A 24543-nucleotide genomic window follows, 5' to 3' on the forward strand; every position below is an offset into this window, starting at 1 on the left:
TATACTGAAGTCACGTACATCTACTGTGATTTTTTAACCACACACACATGCACACACACATACACGTATATATATATATATATATATATATATATATATATATATATATATATATATATATATATATATATATATATATATATATATATATCATTCCTCGTCTCTTTGCTGACGTAAATAGGGTTTAGAATCCTATGCTGAGAGGAGGGGCCAACCAGACCCCACCATAGTAGAAGCGAGAGTGCACTTTTTGGGGGTGCCAGTAGCCGAGGGTTCAGGTAGCGAATTAGATTGGCCCACAGGGAGCACTTAGCATAGAGAAACCGAACATCCCAGATTTTAATCCCTGTTTTCCATCTACCCCTTGCTGTTTGAGACATGGTACTCTCCTAGAATGTTCTTTACAGACGTCATCTGATGCCCGAAAGCTGGAAAGAAAAGTGTTCCCCCCTCAGGCGGAATCGGGGGTCATATAAGGAAGCCACGACATGTGCTCTCTCTCAGGCTGTTACCTTGTCACCATGAGAGCAGTCTCGTTGCTAAATAGAGGTCGAGCCACCTGCCCGACTTTGCACTGCTCTTCACGGCACTTTTTTTCTGCGAGCTGTAACTCTAATCAGAACAAAAGCGGTCAAAACCATAAGCGGTTTCGTGAAGTCCAGAGGAAGACATTGTAGATCATCCAGATCCAGCCATCATTGCAAAAGTGTACTTAAAGGCTAACCCATGGTACGTGTAAAGTCATTCGAGTGTTACTAGTTCTCTGTTGCTTATACTGAATCTCCTATTTCAAATTTGCTCATTTCTCCCCCGTAATTACTTTGTGATATCCTGTTTCGCAATGTTCATGTGTTTCCCTGTGTAATATAATTTTAGTGACTTAATTGTCCCTTGTTCATAGTGAATAAATCTATTAATTTCTCCCATGTGCCATTAATGCTAGGGAAAGAACCGGTTATCCACGAAGCTTTATCTGGAATTATTCTATTTCCAGACACGTGTTATATTATTCACCTAGAATTCCTACCATCCTTCTTGCCTGGAGAAGTCTGTCCCACGGCGGCAGACATTTGCAACCTTTCAAGACGTCCAATTGTATTGGAAGTCCTAAGGAACAACCTTTGTATTCAAAAGCCCCTGGCTATCTGTCGTGTTATTCAATTGCAGCATTAGTGTTTTTATTGCAATTAGACTCACTACTTTGTTATGATGCTAAGCCACACCAGTAATTTCATGTATTGAGAGCGAAGTCAGAGGTCTATTAATTGAATTGCCTACGTGGTGTGTAATAAAGTAGAATCTTGTATTGATTAGAACTTTCATTTGGTAACCCACCATTATTCTTATATGTAATTTTATATATTGTATGAGTCATTCTGGTATTTTCAAGGCTATCCTAGTAATTATCTAATCAAAGTAACTAACTGAGGTCAGAACGTAATATATATATACAGTATATATATATATATATATATATATATATATATATATGTATATATATATACAGTATATATATATATATATATATATATATATATATATATATATATATATATATATATATATATATATATATATATATATATATATATATATATAAATCATTATTCAGAAGACGAACCCTATTCATATGAAACAAGCCCACGGTAGTCACTGACTTGAAATTCGAGCTTCCAAAGAATATGGTGTTCATTTGAAAGAAGTAGCAGAAGGTAATGGGAAACAGAAAGTAGAGATCACTTATTAGAGATAAAAAAAATAAACCACACACTTATAAATAAATAGATGAAAATGTTAGTAAATTATTAATATACAAGGAGATTTGTTTTACTGCAGTATGGGAATAGTACATTGGATGCTTGCGGGCGGTTTCGTATATTACTGAATTAAATTATATTATGAATTACTGGTATAGTTTAAACGGTAATCTATTTTGCTGTTTGTCAAACATCATTTGGAGGCAAAAGGTGTAAACATCACACACACACACACACATATATGTATATATATATATATATTATATATATATATATATATATATATATATATATATATATATATATATATATATATATATATATATATATATGTATATATACATATATATATATAAATATATATATACATATATATATATATATATATATATATATATATATATATATGTATATATATATATATATATATATATATATATATATATATATATATATATATATATATATATATATATATATATATATATATATATATATATATATATATATATATATATATATATATATATATATATATATATATATATACATTTGCTGCAGATGGCACGTTTATCAAACATCATTTGGAGCAAAGATATATATATATATATATATATATATATATATATATATATATATATATATATATATATATATATATATATGTAGAATCTACTGGTCACTTTTACCAGACACATATGTAATTCTAATAGCCACAATGCCCTCTTAACTTCTCGAATTCTTCGCGCTTTTTTGGATATGCTTGTAACTACGAAGCCGAAAATATCCAGACGGAAGAAATTGAAGAGCCTGTGAATGGCGGTCACGAGAATCGAACCAGCATTACCATATTCACAAGGAGGTCGCGTTGCCGACCTGGCTACGAGAAGGATAAAAGTCTATCGCCTCTCGTACATACATATACCTGTCGTTTTCAGATATATTTTCTTAGAGCTGGAATAGACCCATCCTCACCATCGTAGCCAAGTGGGCAATCGTTTTTATTGCTTTTTGGGCTGAAATATATATGTAGAATCTACTGGTCACTTTTACCAGACACATTTGTAATTCTAATAGGCGATAGACTTTTATCCTTCTCGTAGCCAGGTTGGCAACGTGACCTCCTTGTGAATATGGTAATGCGGGTTCGATTCTCGCGACCGCCATTCACAGGCTCTTCTATTTCTTCCGTCTGGATATTTTCGGCTTCGTAGTTACAAGCATATCCAAAAAAAGAAGAATTCGAGAAGTTAAGAGGGCATTGTGGCTATTAGAATTACACACACACATATATATATATATATATATATATATATATATATATATATATATATATATATATATATATATATATATATATATATATATATATATATATATATATGTCTTTTGCTTCAAATGATGTTTGATAAACGTGCCATCTACAGCAAAATAGATTAGCGTTTAAACTATACCGGGAATTCGTAATTATTCAATAATATACGGAACTGTCCGCAAGCATCCAATGTACGATTCCCATACTGTAGCAAATGAAATGTTATGTAATGCAATGTAACAGGCCATTTTATAAATGATAAAGGACGATCAGTCTTTCTAATTTAAATCTATGTACGTTCACAAGGCTGAACATACAGCACTCCCAGTGAAATTCTTCCTTTATTATTGCCAGCGTTCTCTCGCATAATCCCTCCATGCAAGAGAGCTGTCAAAATTTTCCTTTTTGGTGAAAGTCGTAATCATGTGCGGTTGAAACTGAGGATGTTTCATATTCTTCCTGACGATAATATGATGTATATTATCTATATGTTTGCTTAAAACATGGTAACTATGAGAAAAGTTCTGACGAAATACTGTAGTAAATGCACAATTAAAGACAGCAAGAAACTCCACGAGAGGATCATAATATCCGGTGCTTCAGTCGTGAACACACTGAAGGTACGTTCACTTTGTGAGGCATAACATACATTTCCTGCCAAAGAATATCTATTTTTCACGAATGGCCAGTTACCTTTGTTTGTAAACTCCCTTTTTATACCTTAACGGGTATAAAAATTTGACCATTATAAATATAAAATAAACTCTCTGCTTAATATTGCAATGTCCAAATGCTAAAATCAATCTAGAATATAAAACCGGAGATATCCGTCGCCCGTAAAGATACCCGTAAACTCCCACCAGCCAGCCACCCATTTCTCCCCTCCCCCCAACAAGCGCGCTCACACGCCAACTTTCTAATGCTTGTGCAACGAAGGTATAAATAAGAACTTCAAGCGAAGTGAGACGCATTTTCCGTTCCCAAGCAGAGAGGACATCGCTTCTGCTCTTTGATATATCCCGGAAGTCATCCCTGAATGTGAGGTGAGCATAGCACAACGGTGACAGAGGACATTTACAGTATAAACGTGTTTGCTGTTCATGACATTTATATGCGTGTGTACAAAGAAAATTTGTTTCATGACACGAGCACAAAATCACAGTCGCACAGACACACACTCATATGGATACACATACATACACAATCGTGCTCACAAACTCACATCAAAATGAGCAGAGTATCCGAAGACGAGGATGTCCAGAATATCAACTTTACTCTCCTCACTCGATTGCTTCACTTGTCATAAGGCCATATACTCTGTCTAGATTCTATTTCATGTTTTAGTTCTCTTTCAGAAGTTAAGCACACACGTGTATATCTGTATCTATCTATCTATCTATATACATATATATATATATATATATATATATATATATATATATATATATATATATATATATATAATTATATAATTATATATAATATATATATATATATATATATATATATATATATATATATATATATATATATATATATATACATATACACACACAACATGTATATGATCGTATGGGTTGGTGAGTGTGTTCGCGTGGGCGTGTGAATGTGGGTGTGCCAATAAGCAGACATTGATGCATGTCATGTGCACAAACTCACACCAGCACACACAAACATACACCTATATATGTATAGTATGCATATATATATACTGTATATATAATATATATATATATATATATATATATATATATATATATATATATATATATATATATATATATACACACACACATACATACATACATACATACATACATACATACATATATATTATATATATTATGTTTAAAAAATCACAGTAGATGCACGTGACTTCAGTGTGTAAGCGAATCCCACAGGAAAATGACAGGCAGAAGTTCAGTACGAAGCGCTTTCACGTTTATTAACGTATTGTCTGGGCACAAATGAGACAGATGAAAAGAAGGTTACACATTAAACAAAAAGGACAAAAATACCAGATGGTCACTTGTCAAAGAGTAATAAACATAAAGATAATCCAGTATAATCCGGGATCAAGAAGTCACAAACTAAAACCATAGACCTAAGTACTCCTTGGCAATTAACCATCTGGTATTCAGTTTTATATGTGGTTTTGGATTTTGTATGGTTAAACTTTCGTATCTCATGTAGCTAGGTCTACGATTTTAGTTTATGACTACTTGATCCCAGATTATTCTGTGTTATCTCTCTGTTTATTACCCTTTGACAATTGACCATCTGGCATTCTTGTCCTTTTTGTTTACTTTGTAATCTTCTTTTCATCTGTCACATTTGTGCCCAGACGATGCGTTAATAAACGTGAAAGCGCTTGGTACTGAACTTCTGCCTGTCATTTTCCTGTGGGATTCAGCTTATATATATTATGCATTATATATATTAATATATATATATATATATATATATATATATATATATATATATATATATATATATATATATATATATATATATATATATATATATATATATATATATATATATATATATATATATATATATATATATATATATATATATATATTTGTCACGATGCGTATCAAGTACCTGGTTATTACACAACTAATCTCAAGATTCAAAAATATACCTCACTTCAGCCAGATACCTGAACTCTCATAACATTAATTGTTACGACTGAGTACTCTAAAGGTAACAGTGATCCCTTAAGAAAAACTTATTTATCAATCACTTGAAAAATCAAACTAAGTTCGTCAGAATATGTGTGAGGTATAAAAAATTAAACTAGAAATCTTCTAGAGTAAAGGGCATCACTCCATCAAAAAACTCTAACTGTTTCCCTGGTCTTAATTCACTTTAGCAAAACTAAAAGAACAAAACATGTTTATCACTTTGCCTTATGCACACACAATCAATCCTATTCACTGGTGATCAATAAATGAAACACTGTTTTTCTAAAAATGTTAAATACAAAAATTTATTTTCAGATTCAAAGTTTATAACTAGAATTCACAATTAATTAGAATTCACAATCTGAAAAATTTACTATTAGTTGAAAATAACACAAAACTCAATGAATTCTTGAATTAAATTATGAAACAAAACTAATTCACAAAAACTTTATCAGAATTTAAATTAATCAAGTAAAATTTAAACTATCAAGAATTACTCAAGATTTAAAAAGAAAATCTCAATAAATGAAATCAAGTATGCAATGTTAAATTAAGTATGCAATGTTAAATTAAGTATGCAATGTTAAATTACCAAGAAATATTTACAATGCTATGTAAATAAATGTTACATCACAAACATAAAAAATGTGAAAATATAAAGAAATTGTAAATAGAAAACACACAAAAAATACACGTAAGATTTATCAATAATGATTTCACTTGTTCAAAATTTCTAACTTATCACACCATAACCTCCTAACTTATCATACCATGGTATCAATAAGTAAAATTTCACGTTACCTTACACAACTTGTGAAAACCTCTGTAAATCACTTGCTGCAGCTGCGTTACACAATACACACTTTTTACCAGGCGCGTTACTGAACTAAATAACTTTGCTAAATTCAGATCTCAAAAGTTAATGTTAAAAGTGACCACAAAAATTTACGTTAAAAGTAATCTCTTCCTAATTAGGAATGAGAGAGAGAGAGAGAGAGAGATGGAACCAAATCGACTGGTCTCAGAAATCAGAATGAAACAAATTTTAGGATTCCAGTAATACGTGAAACAATTACATGATGTCATTAAAGCATTTTGGATACGAGATACAAAGTTCTAGAAGCAGGGAGGTGACGTCATTAAAGCGTTTTGGGTGCGAGATACAATGGAGAAGCTTCTAGAAGGAAAGTTACGTCATCCCAGCAAAACGTTTTGAACGCATCTTACAAAACATGACGTAATTGATCAGGACACGTATTCTTTCTCTCAAAGTGGCGAACGTGACTCAAACAATGCATGCAACAACATGAAATCACTCGTCTTGAGCCCGTATGGGACGAATTGGCGTTTGTTTTGCAAATCTGTCATCGCTAACCCAAAACAAAGCGTTCCCTCTTATCTCAACTGATGACAACTGAAATGAAACAAGCCTTGGTAGACACACACGTGTTCACATACTACGCTATTACCAAGAAAGATATTCGTTCTAAATTACGCTATCAAGTAATCATTAGTACTTTTGAGATCTGATGTCAAACTAAATATGACACTTCAACAACCATTATCATTAAACATAACACATGAAAAAAGTAAATGTCAAAATTATAGGAGGATATACGTATTACAAGGCAACATCATGAAATTCCTCCCCCGAGAAGATTACTTATCCCGGGTTTGAATCCAACGATTCACAACGGGATAAATAATCTGCTATGACATTATCTTTTCCTGAAATGTGTTTAACACTTACATTATATGGTTGCAGGCATAAAGACCACCTGGTCAGTCTCATATTATTATTTTTCATCTTATTGATGAATGAGATTGGGTTGTGATCCGACAATACTAAAATTTCTTCATTCCTAGGTCGGTTCACATACACTTCAAACTTTTTCAATGCTGTGATTAATGCTAATGTTTCTTTTTCGATTGTTGAGTATGTTTTCTGGTGCTTTTTCAACTTTGAAGACATAAAACATACTGGATGTAAGATTCTGTTGTCATCTTTTTGAAGTAGAACAGCTCCAATTCCACAGTCGGATGCATCAACTTGTATCACAAACTTTTATTGAAGTCTGGAGCTTGAAGCACTGGTCTTGAAGTTAATATGGCTTTAACCTTCTCAAGTGATTCTTGACATTCTGGAGTCCAATCAAACTTTCTTTTAGGACTGGTTAAGTCAGTTAAAGGAGCTACTACGGCTGAGAAATTTGGACAGAACCGGCGATAAAATCCAGCCATGCCCAAAAATCTTTGTAGCTGTTTCCTCGTAGCAGGAGGGGTAGCCTTACGGATACCTTCTACATTAGCGTCAATAGGAGCGAGAAGGCCTTTTCCAACTTCAAATCCTAGGTACTGTACAGTTGCCTTTCCAAACTCACTTTTTTGTAAGTTGATTGTTAGTCCTGCTTCCCGAAGTTTCTTGAACACTTTCCTTAATATCTTCAGATGTTCTTCCCATGTAGGCTATTAGAATAAATCACAATGTCATCAAGGTATACACCTACTCCTTCTATTGATCCTAGTAGTTGATCCATCACTCGCTGGAATGTTGCAGGTGCATTCATCAGACCAAACGGCAAAACAGTGTATTGATACAGTCCAAAAGGAGTAATGAAAGCTGACAGCAACTTAGCATTCTCATCTAACGGAATTTGATAATATCCTTTCAACAAGTCTATCTTGGAAACAAATTTGGCTTGCCCAATATTATCAAGTAATTGATCAATAAGAGGCAAGGATAATTGTCAGCCACACTGATGGAATTCAGTTTCCTATAATCAGTACACATCCTAAATGAGCCATCTGGTTTCTTCACTAACACACAAGGAGAACTATAATGACTTGAACTGGGTTCTGCTAATCCATGCTGCAACAAATATTCAACTTCTTTCTTCAAAACATCTCGATGAAAAGGCGATAAGCGATAAGCTCTCATTTTAAAAAGGTTTTCCATCTTCTCTGATCTTTATCTCATGCTTTGTCAGATTGGTACACCTAGGTACATCTGCAAAATTTCAGGGAAACTTTGAATAACTTCACTTAATTCACTACTTTGCTCAACACTCAGATGTTTTAGTTTATCTTCAAATTTTCTAATATTGAAGAATTGTTCATCTTGTTTTCAGCTCCTAATTCGTAGCCGTCATCGTCCTCTGTAGATGAAGTTGTTTGTGTTATTGACACTGTTTCAGTTTTAGTCTCTGAGAAGTAAGGTTTCAAAAGATTCACATGTATCTTCCTCTGTCGTTTTCTTCTTCCTGGTTTTCAATCACATAAGTTCGATCACTTAACTTCTCTATTATCCTATAAGGACCTTGAAACTTATTGGTAAGGGGAAATCTTTTCACTGGTAAGAACACTAGAACTTGCTGTCCAATACTAAAATTTCTTAGCTTAGTTTTAGCATCATATTTCCTTTTCATTTTCTCTTGACTTATTTTCAAATTTTCTAAAGAGAATTTTCTAATTTCTCTTAATCTTTTCCTCAAGTTCTTCACATATTCTCCTTGGATTTCCTCTTGATTTTCTTCCCAATTCTCTGCAAGAATCTTCAATGGACCTCTAATGTCTCGACCAAAAATCATTTCATTTGGTGAACATCCCATGCTTTCTTGATAAGCATTCCTAACTTCAAATAACATTAAAGGTAAACCAGCATCCCATTCTCTTCCTGGTTCATTACAATACTTAGTTAACATACTTTTCAATGTCTGGTGGAACCTTTCCAAGGCTCCTTGAGTCTCTGGATGATAAGCAGTTGATAACTGTTGTTTTACTCTAACAAGTTCATCACATCCTGGAATAATTTTGAAGTAAAGTTCGTTCCTCTATCACTTTGCACAATTTCTGGTATTCCAAACTTGGAGAAAAACTCCACCAACTTCTCAGCAATTACCTTTGCACTTATACTTCTTACAGGAATCGCCTCAGGATACCTAGTCACTGGACACATTAATGTTAATAGATATTCATTTCCTTTCTTTGTTTTCGGAAGTGGCCCAACCACATCTATAATTACCTTGCTAAAGGGTTCTCCTCTAACTTCTATGGGATGTAGGGGTGCTTTCTGAATGGTTTCATTCGGTTTTCCAGCTATCTGGCATGTGTGACACACACTGCAAAATTTGCTAACACCTTGTGAAGTCCAGGCCAGAAAAAATACTTCATAACCTTCTCAACAGTCTTCCTGATTCCCATATGTCCAGACTCGTGCGCTACTGCTACAACTTGTTTTCTCAATGGATATGGAATCAAAATTTGATGATATTCACCCCATTCAGCATTTCCTGGTATATCTGCAGGTCGATGCTTCCTCATTAGCAATCCTTCCTTTAGATAATAACAGGTGGAGGTTTGTTGCATCTCTTCTTGATCAACAACTCTGAAGAACAAATCAGCCAACGTTGTATCCCTCTTCTGCAGTTTCATTAGCTTCTCTCTTGTCACTTGACCAACTTCAAGGGCTGAACTCTCCATATCTGCTAACTCTGCTTCTGTAGTTTCATTACCATCTTCAGGAACATTTTGACTACTCGGAGTCTCTTCAATAACAACAGGATCCTCTTCTTCTTGGGAAATCTCTTCACTACTAACACTAGGGGAAACTTCACTTTCCTGGAACAGTTCTTCTAATCTTAAAGATCCTTCACTTGATTCTTCTGGTGCAGGTAAATCCTCAGTATTTTCACTTGCAGACATAGTTCTCTTCATACTCCTGGTAGTTACACAACTTGGAAACAGGTGGGGTTTTTCTTCTCTAAAGCTACTGTAGGACTAACCCTTAACAGTTTGTCTGTCACTATAGGACAAGGAACAAATGGTACACCACCAACTTCATTACCCAGTAAAACATGTACACCTTCAACAGCTAGTGAGTCCTTTACAGCAAAATCAACATTTCCTGTCACCAATTCACAGGACAAATGCAAGCGGCATATAGGAGTTACCTCTTCTCCTCCTATACCCTTCAAAATAACTGAATCTCCGGTGAGATTCTTCTCCAACTGTGGGTGAGCACCACGAACTACCACACTATGGTTACTCCCGTATCACGTAATACCTTGACTGGTACCTGCACACTTCCTCCTTGAGTTGTCAGCGTACCTTCATAGATATATGGCTTAAAAGCCTCCAAGCTGCTCAGCCACTCACTGCTTGAAGTTACATTTCCACTGGTTGCTAAACACTCTGCTTGTTTAGTCTCAGTCTTCCCCACACTGCTCTTCGTAGTTTGCTTCACCTGGTTACCTTTAACCACTTGACCAACTGGTTTGGTCTGCTGTTGTGTCTGATAACAATCTCGACTGTAGTGTCCTACTCTTCCACACTTGTAGCAGACAACATTAGTCTTCTGTATCTGTCTTGAAAACTGACTGGATGATGAGGATTTAACATTTAATTGCTGAGGGTGTTACCTGACTTTGTATTGGCATAGCCACTAGAAGGATTTCAGTTGTAATGTTCCTGAAATTTGGATGAGATCTGAAACCTGTGCGTTGTTGGTTCTGGTACTTGACATTATAATTTCTTTCGCTAGAAATTATATTAAAATCTTCGCTCAATGTAGCAGCTTTGTCAAGTTTTTTAACCTCCCTCTCTCTTAAATAGGCTCTTATGTGTTCAGGAATTCCTCTAAGATATTGTTCTAGGACTACTAACTCCTCAAGTTCGTCCATAGATTTAACTTTAGCAGCCTCAACCATCGTTTAAAACATCTTCTTACTTTGTAAGCATAATCCAAGAAAGTTATCTTGTCATCCTTTCTCAAAGATCTGAATCTTTCATTATAATATTCAGGGGTCATCTGGTAAACTTGTAGCACATTATGTTTGAGTACCTTGTACTCTTTACACTGATCAGCTGATAAGGCTAAATAGGCACTTCTTCCTTTACCAATGAGAACACTCTGTAACAAGACCGACCATTTATCCTCTGGCCATCCCATACCTGAAGCTACTTTTTCAAAGTGATCAAAAAAACTCATCTGGGGCTTCTTCTGTAAATTTTGGAATTAATTCCTGCACTCTTACTACATCAAATACAGGGTCTGAATTACCTTGAGTAGGGTTAGACGGTATTACAGGTAATGTGGATCGAGCTTTTATTAACTCCATCTCCCTTTCATGTCTTGCTCTTTCTCTCTCCTCTTTTGCTCTTTCTCTTTCTTCTTCTGCTGCTTTTTCTTCTTCTCTTTCCTTTCTTTCTCTTTTCTCTCTATCTTCTCTTTCTCTTTCTGCTTGCATTTTCTCTCTGTCAGCCTGTATCCTCAGCTTAATCAAATTTTCTTCTGCTTCTATACGTCTAAGTTCTGCTTCTGCATCACTTTTCTCTTTCTTTTGCTCATGTTTATCTGTAAATTCTGCCTCAGCTGCATTCAACAATTCCTGTGCCTCTCCTAACTCTTCATCTACTTTACCAGAGTCTATCAATGCTTGGATTGCAATATATTTGATTTGTGCCTTAATCATACCACTAGACACATTACCCCCACATGCTACTGCTAAAGCAATCCACTGTGCCTTAGTCAGGTTGGATTCAGATAACTCTTGGATGGAAGGAGCTGCTAAAAACCTCTGAACATTGAACAGAGCCATTTTCTCTAAGTTACTCAACTAAATAATTCACAATACAAAGCAAAAAATAACTATGTGGTCACTCTCCTATCAAAATATATCCCTAACACCACCAGTATAAACCATAAACCAGAGTGATATTTTGTTTTGTTCCACGGGTCTCTGGGCACCAAACAATATTATGTCACGATGCGTATCAAGTACCTGGTTATTACACAACTAATCTCAAGATTCAAAAATATACCTCACTTCAGCCAGATACCTGAACTCTCATAACATTAATTGTTACGACTGAGTACTCTAAAGGTAACAGTGATCCCTTAAGAAAAACTTATTTATCAATCACTGAAAAATCAAACTAAGTTCGTCAGAATATGTGTGAGGTATAAAAAATTAAACTAGAAATCTTCTAGAGTAAAAGGGCATCACTCCATCAAAAAACTCTAACTGTTTCCCTGGTCTTAATTCACTTTAGCAAAACTAAAAGAACAAAACATGTTTATCACTTTGCCTTATGCACACACAATCAATCCTATTCACTGGTGATCAATAAATGAAACACTGTTTTTCTAAAAATGTTAAATACAAAAATTTATTTTCAGATTCAAAGTTTATAACTAGAATTCACAATTAATTAGAATTCACAATCTGAAAAATTTACTATTAGTTGAAAATAACACAAAACTCAATGAATTCTTGAATTAAATTATGAAACAAAACTAATTCACAAAAACTTTATCAGGAATTTAAATTAATCAAGTAAAATTTAAACTATCAAGAATTACTCAAGATTTAAAAAGAAAATCTCAATAAATGAAATCAAGTATGCAATGTTAAATTAAGTATGCAATGTTAAATTAAGTATGCAATGTTAAATTACCAAGAAATATTTACAATGCTATGTAAATAAATGTTACATCACAAACATAAAAAATGTGAAAATATAAAGAAATTGTAAATAGAAAAACACACAAAAATACACGTAAGATTTATCAATAATGATTTCACTTGTTCAAAATTTCCTAACTTATCACACCATAACCTCTAACTTATCATACCATGGTATCAATAAGTAAAATTTCACGTTACCTTACACAACTTGTGAAAACCTCTGTAAATCACTTGCTGCAGCTGCGTTACACAATACACACTTTTTACCAGGCGCCGTTACGAACTAAATAACTTTGCTAAATTCAGATCTCAAAAGTTAATGTTAAGAGTGACCACAAAAATTTACGTTAAAGTAATCTCTTCCTAATTAGGAATGAGAGAGAGAGAGAGAGAGATGGAACCAAATCGACTGGTCTCAGAAATCAGAATGAAACAAATTTTAGGATTCCAGTAATACGTGAAACAATTACATGATGTCATTAAAGCATTTTGGGTACGAGATACAAAAGTTCTAGAAGCAGGGAGGTGACGTCATTAAAGCGTTTTGGGTGCGAGATACAATGGAGAAGCTTCTAGAAGGAAAGTTACGTCATCCCAGCAAAACGTTTTGAACGCATCTTACAAAACATGACGTAATTGATCAGGACACGTATTCTTTCTCTCAAAGTGGCGAACGTGACTCAAACAATGCATGCAACAACATGAAATCACTCGTCTTGAGCCCGTATGGGACGAATTGGCGTTTGTTTGCAAATCTGTCATCGCTAACCCAAAACAAAGCGTTCCCTCTTATCTCAACTGATGACAACTGAAATGAAACAAGCCTTGGTAGACACACACACGTGTTCACATACTACGCTATTACCAAGAAAGATATTCGTTCTAAATTACGCTATCAAGTAATCATTAGTACTTTTGAGATCTGATGTCAAACTAAATATGACACTTCAACAACCATTATCATTAAACATAACACATGAAAAAGTAAATGTCAAAATTATAGGAGGATATACGTATTACAAGGCAACATCATGAAATTATATATATATATATATATATATATATATATATATATATATATATATATATATATATATATATATATATATATATATATATATATATATATATATATATATATATATATATATATATATATATATATATATATATATATATATATATATATATATATATATATATATATATATATATATATATATATATATATATATATATATATATATATATATATATATATATATATATATATATGCAAAAAAATATGTGTGTGTATATAACTGAGACTCAGAGGCAAATATTAACAACTGCATCTGCCCCGGCCATTATTCAGAGGCTATGCCTTCTGAGGTTGATAAATATATATATATATATATATATATATATATATATATATATATATATATATATATATATATATATATAAAAAATCAACCCCAGAAGGCATAGTTTCAGCCAATGGATTTATCCGGACACCAGATGCAGTGTTAATATTTCCTGAGTCTAAGTTATACACACACACACACACATATATATATATATATATATATATATTATATATATATATATATATATATATATATATATATATTTGAAATATATATATATATATATATATATATATATATATATATACATATATGTATATATATACATTTACATATATATATGTATACATACATATATGTATATATATACATATACATATATATATATATATATATATATATATATATATATATATATATATATATATATATATATATATATATATATATATATATATATATATATATATATATATATATATATATATATATATATATATATATATATATGAACATAAAAAGGCCCATAAAACACTATTTAAACGTTGCAACGTTTAAATAGTGTTTTATGGGCCTTTTATATTAATATTACACTGTGGTATTACAGGAAAAGACATTCATATATATATATATATATATATATATATATATATATATATATATATATATATATATATATATATATATATTATATATATATATATGCATACTAGTATGTCCAGCTAGTTTAAACCCACTACCAAAGACAAAACAAATGCCAGTATCAGGTTCTGATACTTCTTGATTTGCACTGGCAGAATTGATGAAAACCTACGATAAAATGCAGAGAAACGGAATAAAAATGTGAAAAACACAATCAAGTTATCCAAATTTAACATAAAATGTTGAAAATTTTACAAGGTAGCAGTGGTAATGTCTGTTAGCATAACTGTTTATTTTGCCACACAAATCCAGTGATCAATGGATAAGTATTTCAATATCTCTTAGGAATCCAGTCTAAAAAGTAATTTGGATAATTACACTTACGTTGTGGTTTGTCACAGATTCTAATCCAAAAATATACTTAAACGAATATTGAGTATTGTGTCCACAGATCGATTATAAAGCATGAAATAAGAGGCCACCAGCTTAAGATCCGGAAAAGACATCTGAAAGTTCCAAAGATTCCCTAATAAGGTCATGTACAAGTGTAATCCACATTAAGCTTAAAATCAAAGCACTGAAATACTGTGATCCAAATAAATGAAATACATTAACCCTGTAAATGAAAATGCAAAATGATGTATAGATATTATACAGCGTGCTCCCTGTCTGATATCTACCAGGAATCACTATTCTAATTACATTCACTGTAAAACACTGAAATGTTATATACAAGATACACAGTTAAACGCACAACATACAATTGCCCTCCACAAGAAGAACCATATCCACGATGGGTTGAGTGAGAACTGTAGGCCTTCTGTTGATTACAGATCGCACTGTGACCTTTTGGACATATCCATCAGAACTTTCCATGGCTTTCACTATGTTTCCTGTTGGCCAACGATTCCTATCTATGATCTTGGCCTTGTTCAGGGCAATGTCACCTGTCATAATATCCTGATGAGTATTGGTCCATATCCCTCGAACAGGATCAGAACACTGGCTGAAGTCTGAACTTTCCTCCATTCAGCTTTGTAGAAATCCCTTTTGTTGAATTCTCCTAACGAATCTGCAGTAAATTCATATTCGGTCTTCTTGTGTCAACAACATTGATGGTATTAGAATCAATGAACATTTCGGACCAGAAGAAACAGGTACTGGGGGTCTCGAGTTGATAGTTGCACCGACCCCTACCAAACGCATAATGTGTTAAAGTCTTTCCAGTAGTGATAACTAACACAGACTCTAGTATCCTCTTAGTTATACCAATCATACATTCCCAAGCTCCTCCCATATGTGATGAATTTGGCAGCTTGAAAATCCAGTGTCTTGGAATTAGAGAGGTATTCCTTCACTAGACCATCCTGAAGATTGTTAGCATCGATACACAAGTTGTCCACTGTGCTTACAAAGTTCGTTCCACAGCATGACTGCAATATTTTCACTGGTCCTCTGATGGCAGTGAATCTCCTGACAGCATTGATAAAAGCAGAACTTGTTTCCTCGACAATTTTGGTTTGAACAGCCCTTGTCACCAAGAATGTGGAAAGAATTTCAGGACGTTTGGAGTTGGCATAGCCTCTATAAGTCCTATGTGATACTATTGTCAAAATTCCAAATGTATCCACGCCAACATTGGTGAAAAGTGGTGGATACTTCAAGGCAGTTTTCTGGAAGATCTGACATGCCCTGAGATTGTCCTTCCTCTCAGTTTACAGCAAGTCACACATTTGTGGATAATGGACGAGATCAGTCGCCTAGCACTGGTTGTCCACAATACTGCTGTTCTTATCACATTATAATGTAACTATGTGGTGGCATTCAGGAACTATAATAGGTTTTTTCTCTTGTAGATTCAGGTCAGAGTTGGTGATGAGTCCACCTACTAAAAATATTCTTTGCTCATCAAAGAATGGGTTAAGATTGACAACTGAACTTCGCTTGCGAATTAAATTCTGATGTAAGGTACAGTCAATTTCCTCGCTGTAGACTTCTAATTATACAGATTGTATGATGAAGCATTCAGGATCCTGATAGTCTTCAATCCATGTAGTTACTGACTCCGTTTTCCTACTGCCATACGAGCATGAAAAAGTTTTCAAGAATGCAATTGCCTTTATGAGCCTTCAACAATCAGAAAACCTTTGAAATCGCTGAGTCCCCAGGTTTTTTATACTCAGAAGCAGTGTATGTTTTTAACACGCTGATAATAGACCAGATTTTACAGCCTTCATCATGACTGATCTTGTTACAATTTGTTGGTATGTAATTCCATTGTCTTGGATTTGAAAACCTCCTAATACTCTCCACTCAATTAGCAACATAAATGAAGAATCTACTTGTACAACTACAAATTTAGCCTTGAATTACTTTGCTGTCTGTGTAGAATTTCAGTGTCAATCAGCAGATCCAGATGGTCCGCGGCGCATTGTGCAATCTCTACTACCGATACAACTATGCGTATATATATATATATGTGTGTGTGTATGTATATATATATATATATATATATATATATATATATGTGTGTGTGTGTGTGTGTGTGTGTGTGTGTGTATGATGGTTTAATGATTATTGAAATTTGCTTCACCTCATCAGCGAAAGTGTGGGAAGGGGGTGGCATATAAAAATAACCAAAAATGACAGATATTAGTGTCTAATCCACAGTTTTCGAGGTTGCTCAGATGAATAGCAACACTCCCAATGATCCTAAAAGTCCAAGTTTAGCTCCGATAGGAAGGGGACGGGGGGTGAAAACGGGTGAAAAATAAAATGTAAAAAATGACAGATGTTAGTGTTCTAATCCATAGTTTTCAAGTTGGCTGAGATGAATAGTGGCACTCCCATTGCCCTTTAGGTCCAAGTTCAGAGCCCCAGTAGGAGGGGGAGTGAGAAGGGGTGAAAAATAAAATTACGTCCTCGGCAAGTCTTCTGGGGTGAAGTTGTTAGCCTATGCCCTTTCCCACCTGGATGCAACCAGAGTCTACTTACTACCAGGTGGACAATTCACTGCATAAGTCGTTTCCCCGGCTCAGATCAATCTCGGGTATATATGCCACTGATGAGGCGAATTTGATGATCTCTATCTGTTACTAATGCAAGCTCCAGAAAATCGTATATCGCTCAACTGAAGAATTGGGAATAAGTCGATTTGACGTCGCATGTTAAAGAGAAAATGAAACGAATAACCATTTGAACGTCTGAACCTTTCCAGCCTTATATAATAGTGGGACGAACATGATCACATTTTGTGAAAGGCTTCTTGAAGAAAAACAAGTTTTATCATGAGGACGAAACGCACAGCTATAAAAGTATGAGGGCCACGGGAAGCAATGGTCGATAAAGCGATGAATTGCTCTTAGTTTAATATTTATGTCTAACATATTCTAGACTGAGACTCCTTACTGAACTTTTTGTAATAAATGTGTTACTCTCAAGAAAAAAATAATCATAATTCATCACCGACTGAAAATTTTTACTACTAACAACTATTTGCTATTTGATGAACAGTTTCCGTTAAGATATCTCTAAATAATACACACTGCATTGCGTTACCAGTCTTATATTTTTTCCTATTTCTGTGTACATCTCCGATATAAAATCACTGTATGTAGGATTATGTAGAGACTGAAACGGAATCTCAAGAGAGTGGAAAAAGTAATATCACCCCAAGTTGATTGTGTACCTTTCTTGATACTCCAGTACTCAAATGACCAAGGTAAATGGGATTGGTGAATTTGGTTTTCACGGTCAAGGCCTGGCAAGTGGCTGTATTAGGGGCAATCTTGAATACTGAACCAAGTCTAGCACTACAGTAATAATGTTGAAATGAAGAGTTATGGAATTCTTGTTGATACATAAAAGCTGACATTCATGTAATGAAAACTAGAAGTCGGCTTAACAATATTGGTAACATCTGTTCTTCCGAAGTTGGTGACCATTACGTCTGTATATACATTGATTTTTTAAAAAAGTAATCCATAAATTAAAGAACATATTTTTCATGCGATAAAGCAAATCTATCTACAACGTGATACCACATTATTATTAATTAATTAATTAATTAATTAATTAATTAATTAATTAATTAATTAATTAATTAATTAATTAATTAATTAATTAATTAATAATAACAATAATAATAATAATCATCATCATCATCATCATCATCATCAGTTAAACTATATATGAAGGAATTTTTTGTTTCCTGTTATGTCCGTAGAGCTGTTCCCAAAGTAATAAGTCCAGGATGCAGAAATAAAATATCATTTGAATGGTCAAAGGAAATGATCATCATTATTTATCTCTTAGATTAGTCAGTCTCGGGTGCCTGCGAGCCAAATACTTTGATGTAGTCAGTCCCTTTACTTTCATTTCTATGCAGTCTCAGACTGCAAAATTTTTTAATTTAATTCAGCAGTATCCTTTCTTTGTAATAGGTTCTGAGTAGTATTCATATTTTCGAATCTCTTTTTATTCCTTCAAAATACATGTAATCATGACACGTTTTTCTTCATAAAATCAAATAATTCATCTTGATTCACACGTCTTGTTAAAAAGATGCGCTTAAATCAAAATAAATTCTGCACCGATCAGCAATTCAGAGGCTACTCTCCTTTAATATCAAACATAGTTGCTTTAACGTTTATCATATCTCTGAAGAAGTTTCCTACCATTATTGTTTTACTAATTCGTTTTCCTAATAAAATTCGTATTATTTTCGCTGACTTTGAACTAGCAGATAATTCATCATATTCTGTTCCCCATTACCATAACCTCCACATTAATTTAATGAAGTTTGTTACGCTGAAAAAAATTCTTCGCACTGAGATGATCAGTTCAGTATACTTATGGCAGGTTTATTGTTTTCCTTCACTGTTTTCCAAAATCCTGTGCTCTCTCTCTCTCTCTCTCTCTCTCTCTCTCTCTCTCTCTCTCTCTCTCTCTCTCTCTCTCTCTCTCTCTCTTTCTGTTTTACCCGGCGAGCCATATCTCTTTTTTGCACTTGAAGTAACCTATACAATTACAGTTTACTCTTTGGAAAACCTATTTGATTTCAGTGAACGCTCCATCAGTCGTTACACGCACACACACATATATGCATATATATACATATATATATATGTATATATATATATATATATATATATATATATATATATATATATATATATATATATAATATATATATATATATATATATATATATATATATATATATATATATATATATATATAAATATATATATATATATATATTTATATATATATATATATATATATATATATATATATATATATATATATATATATATATATATATATATATATATATATATATATATATATATATATATATATATATATATATATATATATATATATGCATATATATATATATATATATATATATATATATATATATATATATATATATATATATATATATATATATATATATATATATATATATATATATTTCATGCCACACTAGAAAGTATTTTCTTGTAAAATAACCAATGGGTTAAATCTCTTCAATTAAGCTTACTTTAGAGTAATTCTATAGAAAATTAATGCAGATACTCCACAGATCATTTATATGTTTTATTATTGTGGGTTTTGATACCTATAACTAGTGGAGCCTAGAAAATTAGTTACTCTATTCTCAACTTTGCCTAGTTACTTTGCGTAACAAGCAATTAAACTTTCCTGCTCAACATAACAGACAAGGGAGAAATTACACAGAGGGGGAGAGTGATTGTACTTTATTCCCTACCGAGTTAATGAGAACCAGGGCTTCCAATCACTACTGACTCTAATCTGTGGAATTTCTCTCTTTGCAGAATGTTGCGTTTGGCAGCACTGGCGTTGGTGCTGTTGGTGGTTTCAGCTACCTACCAAGACAATTATCTCCCAATTGATAATAAATACAGTTGTACTGATATTACATCGGTTTTATATAGTAGCCAGGTAGTAACAACTTATACTTATCCCAACACTGTCCCAAAAGATATCACTTCCACTACAATTATAACAAAAACTATTCCAGTTACAGTCTTGAAAACTAGTTTTGTAGCTCTGACAACTACACTAACAAGTACCGCAAGAGTAACCAGTGTTCATTACATTAACAAATATGTTACAAAGACAGTAACCAGTCCTCCAATTGTCAAAACTATGTTTACAACAGTTACCCAAACAACATCACAGTTCAGCCTTGTCACAGATACACAGATCCTAACAAGTATTGTACCTTTCTTGGTGAATAGTATTCATGTGCAGACTGTTTCCCAAACTGTTTTTCAGACTACTACATTGTATGACAAAAAAGTGCAGGTAGACACCATTTCAGTGGATACCACTCTAACTCATACTGTTCTTGAAACCTCAGTTTTTACAATCACATTACCAGATAGTGTCAGTTATTCTACAAAAACAACCACCCAGCGCAATGAGCGAACGCAAGTTGTTCATATACCTGGTGCTACCAAAACCAGTGTAGTTCGTCAAACGAAAGTCATTCCCTACACCTCTTTGAATACTTGGAAAGAAAACGTATATGTTACGGAAGAAATAGTTGTGACAACAACAAGTGTTGTTACAGACACCCTGATTCAAACTCAGACTGTTGACAAAGAGATATTACAGACTGAAGTTGTTTATAATACTATATATGCAACAGTCCTTAAGACAAAAGTGCAACCTTTTACAGCAGAACACACTTCTGTGCAAACACAACATAAAGTAGCTGTACCAGTGGTTCACACAAAGGAAATAACTCATTATCCCTGGGTCTGTGTTTCTGGCGATGATGCTACTGGGCATGGAGAAGTTACTGAAGCTCTGAGAAAACAACAAGTCATTTACCAGACTGTCTGGGAGCCACAGCAAGTTATTGCTACAATAACTGTTCAGAAACCTTGTGAAGCTGTAGTGAACTTTGACACCTATATCCATACAGTACCAAGCTTTACCAGGAATATCAAAACAGTACCAATCTTTAACAGCTACACCAATACAGTACCAAGCTTCAACCATTATATCCGTACAGTACCTTTGTAAAAAGTATCAGCAGATGAAGTTCCACATTTTCTAAATGGTAACTATAATATTTATTTGACATTATAATTTTAATAATTTTGTTGTTATTGTGAAAAATCAATCATAAATGACAATAAGCTAATATATATTAATCTTGAGTATACTGTACATACCAAACATAAATCTGAAGAATTAATCTTAGCTTCAACAACCTCATTTGACTGAAGAAACATTTGTAGCCTCTAACATTCTTTGGTCCATGCATACTCGCAAATGTGCTCACACTACAGTGAAAAATGTCATAAACACATGTTGGGAACTTACTGCATATATATCATAAACGAGAGGAAAAGAAGTCAACTATCCTAAGTGGAGAACGAAATTGTGAAGCACTGGTTAGAACAACCAATAAGACGTTGATTTGCATTTAACCTATTTGTAATGTGTGTGCCTTTATGACATGTTTTACTGTAGTGTGGATGCATCATTAGATATCATATTTACTTTTTCCTTGGATCTTTGGTGTCTGTTCTCAAAATTACTGTCTTTGAACAGGATGTGCTCGCTGACGCTGCTGCTGTTGGTTGGCTCTGCATATGGCGTCTATCTGGAGACACCTCCTCAACAGTCTAGCATCACTCTGGTCGAGGGTACCTATTTAGAACCTTCCCCACAATACCAGCCATCTGTTGAAATACCTTGTCAACCATCAGTGGTCTACAGTACAAAAATACATTATTTGACGCAAGTGTTACCTTTTCCAAATTATGGCCAAACTAACACGCTCGCAGAAACAGCGACAGATACTGTTTTTTTCACTGTGTATTCCGAAATAGTGAGTACAACATTATATTCAGAGCCTTACTACACAACATCAACTCTTAGTTTTACTGAAGAGATTACTCAAGTTAAAGTTGTTGAATTGCCTTCTCAGATCCAGTATCTAACGCTTACCTCCCAAGTTGTTACTACTCGAGTACAGTATTCTACGTATTGGGAGACAAGTGTGAACGTAGTTGAATCCACATCAGTAATCCCAGTGTTCACCACACTAACAGTCCCTATACCCATTCTCAGAACTATCTATAAAGAGATTATTCAAACCACAGCAATTGTTCATACTCGCACTGTATGGGATACGGCTCGTAGACTAGCCCGATCAACTGTGGTAGTGCCTGGAAAGACTAGTGTGCACACTCACACTTCCACTAGGACCCATTTCACCACAAAGTTTATTACCAAATTCGAAAGTGTGATTACATCTACGCAAGTAATTTCTGTTACTTCAACTTCTGTTTCAGAAATTCCTGTTATTAATACCAAGACCTTATATTCAGCTCGTACAATTGTTCAAAGTAAAGTGTCAACTACTGTGCGTACAAAACAAGTGAATCAGTACAGTACAAAAACAATAACTCTTCCACACCAAGAGACTCAGACTATTGTATCTACTACAGTAATACCTACTACTCACTATAAAAAGAAGATCATCTCAAGTACTGTTAGTATCCCAGCGCAGACGGAAGTCAGGGTTGTGTATCGAGCTGTGCCAAAAACGAAAAGTGTGCCGGGACTGACATATTATTCTAGCTTCAGGACGAGAACCATCTATACAACAGATTACGTCACCTCTGTCCTGTACGTTGGACCAATCACTACAGTGTACAAGACGGAAACGGTACAAAACTGCGTATCGATACCATCACATTCATTTTACTCGGCATGGTAGAATACTACTACTATAAATAGAACTCACGGGTACTTTTGAACTCATAATTTTGGTCTTTATTTCTTTTCGATTTTTTTATAAACGGACAGAAAATTTTGGCTATATGTATCTCGTATCAGCAGTCATTAATGAAATTATTATAATAGTCAACGTTTTTTTGTGATGTGTGAATGAATAAAATGATCTTTCTTCAATTGTAGTGATTTCAGAAACCTGATTTTCAAATGTGAATGATATCAAGTCAATGGCTTTGTGACAAATTTTGTTGTTCTATTCATTTGCGATTGGAGATGTACTGTGGTTTTATTAAGGAAAAACACATTTACCTGCTTGTAATACATTATTTAAAAGTAAGGTTGTAGCATTGTAATGTAAATTTTTGGCAGTGAAACGTAAAACAATAAATGTACAAAAATATAGACATTAAAAGCCCACAATGATTGTACAATAAATACATTTTCCTCTCTGTTTAATCAGCACACTTTAATGCGGATATTTGATAAAGAATAAAGCGCTACTTACGATACAGGCATGGGTCAGAGGAACTTACA

General features: G+C 33.5%; 1 protein-coding gene across 1 annotated transcript; it reads left to right on the forward strand.

Annotated features, from left to right (window-relative positions):
- Positions 1 to 4044: 4044 nt before the first annotated feature.
- On the forward strand, positions 4045 to 24186 carry LOC136845844 (uncharacterized). The gene is made up of 2 exons (XM_067116686.1): positions 4045 to 4115; positions 22819 to 24186. Exon 2 carries the CDS (start codon positions 22820 to 22822, stop codon positions 23990 to 23992), a length of 1173 nt encoding a protein of 390 aa, XP_066972787.1. The 5' UTR covers positions 4045 to 4115; position 22819; the 3' UTR covers positions 23993 to 24186.
- The last annotated feature ends 357 nt before the right edge of the window (positions 24187 to 24543 follow it).

The sequence above is a fragment of the Macrobrachium rosenbergii genome, chromosome 1 (assembly GCF_040412425.1).
Source record: "Macrobrachium rosenbergii isolate ZJJX-2024 chromosome 1, ASM4041242v1, whole genome shotgun sequence".
Taxonomy (NCBI): Eukaryota; Metazoa; Arthropoda; class Malacostraca; order Decapoda; family Palaemonidae; genus Macrobrachium; species Macrobrachium rosenbergii.

Coding starts and splice junctions, on each gene's coding strand:
- LOC136845844 (XM_067116686.1), top strand. CDS start 22,820: ATGTGCTCGCTGACGCTGCTGCTGTTGGTTGGCTCTGCATATGGCGTC.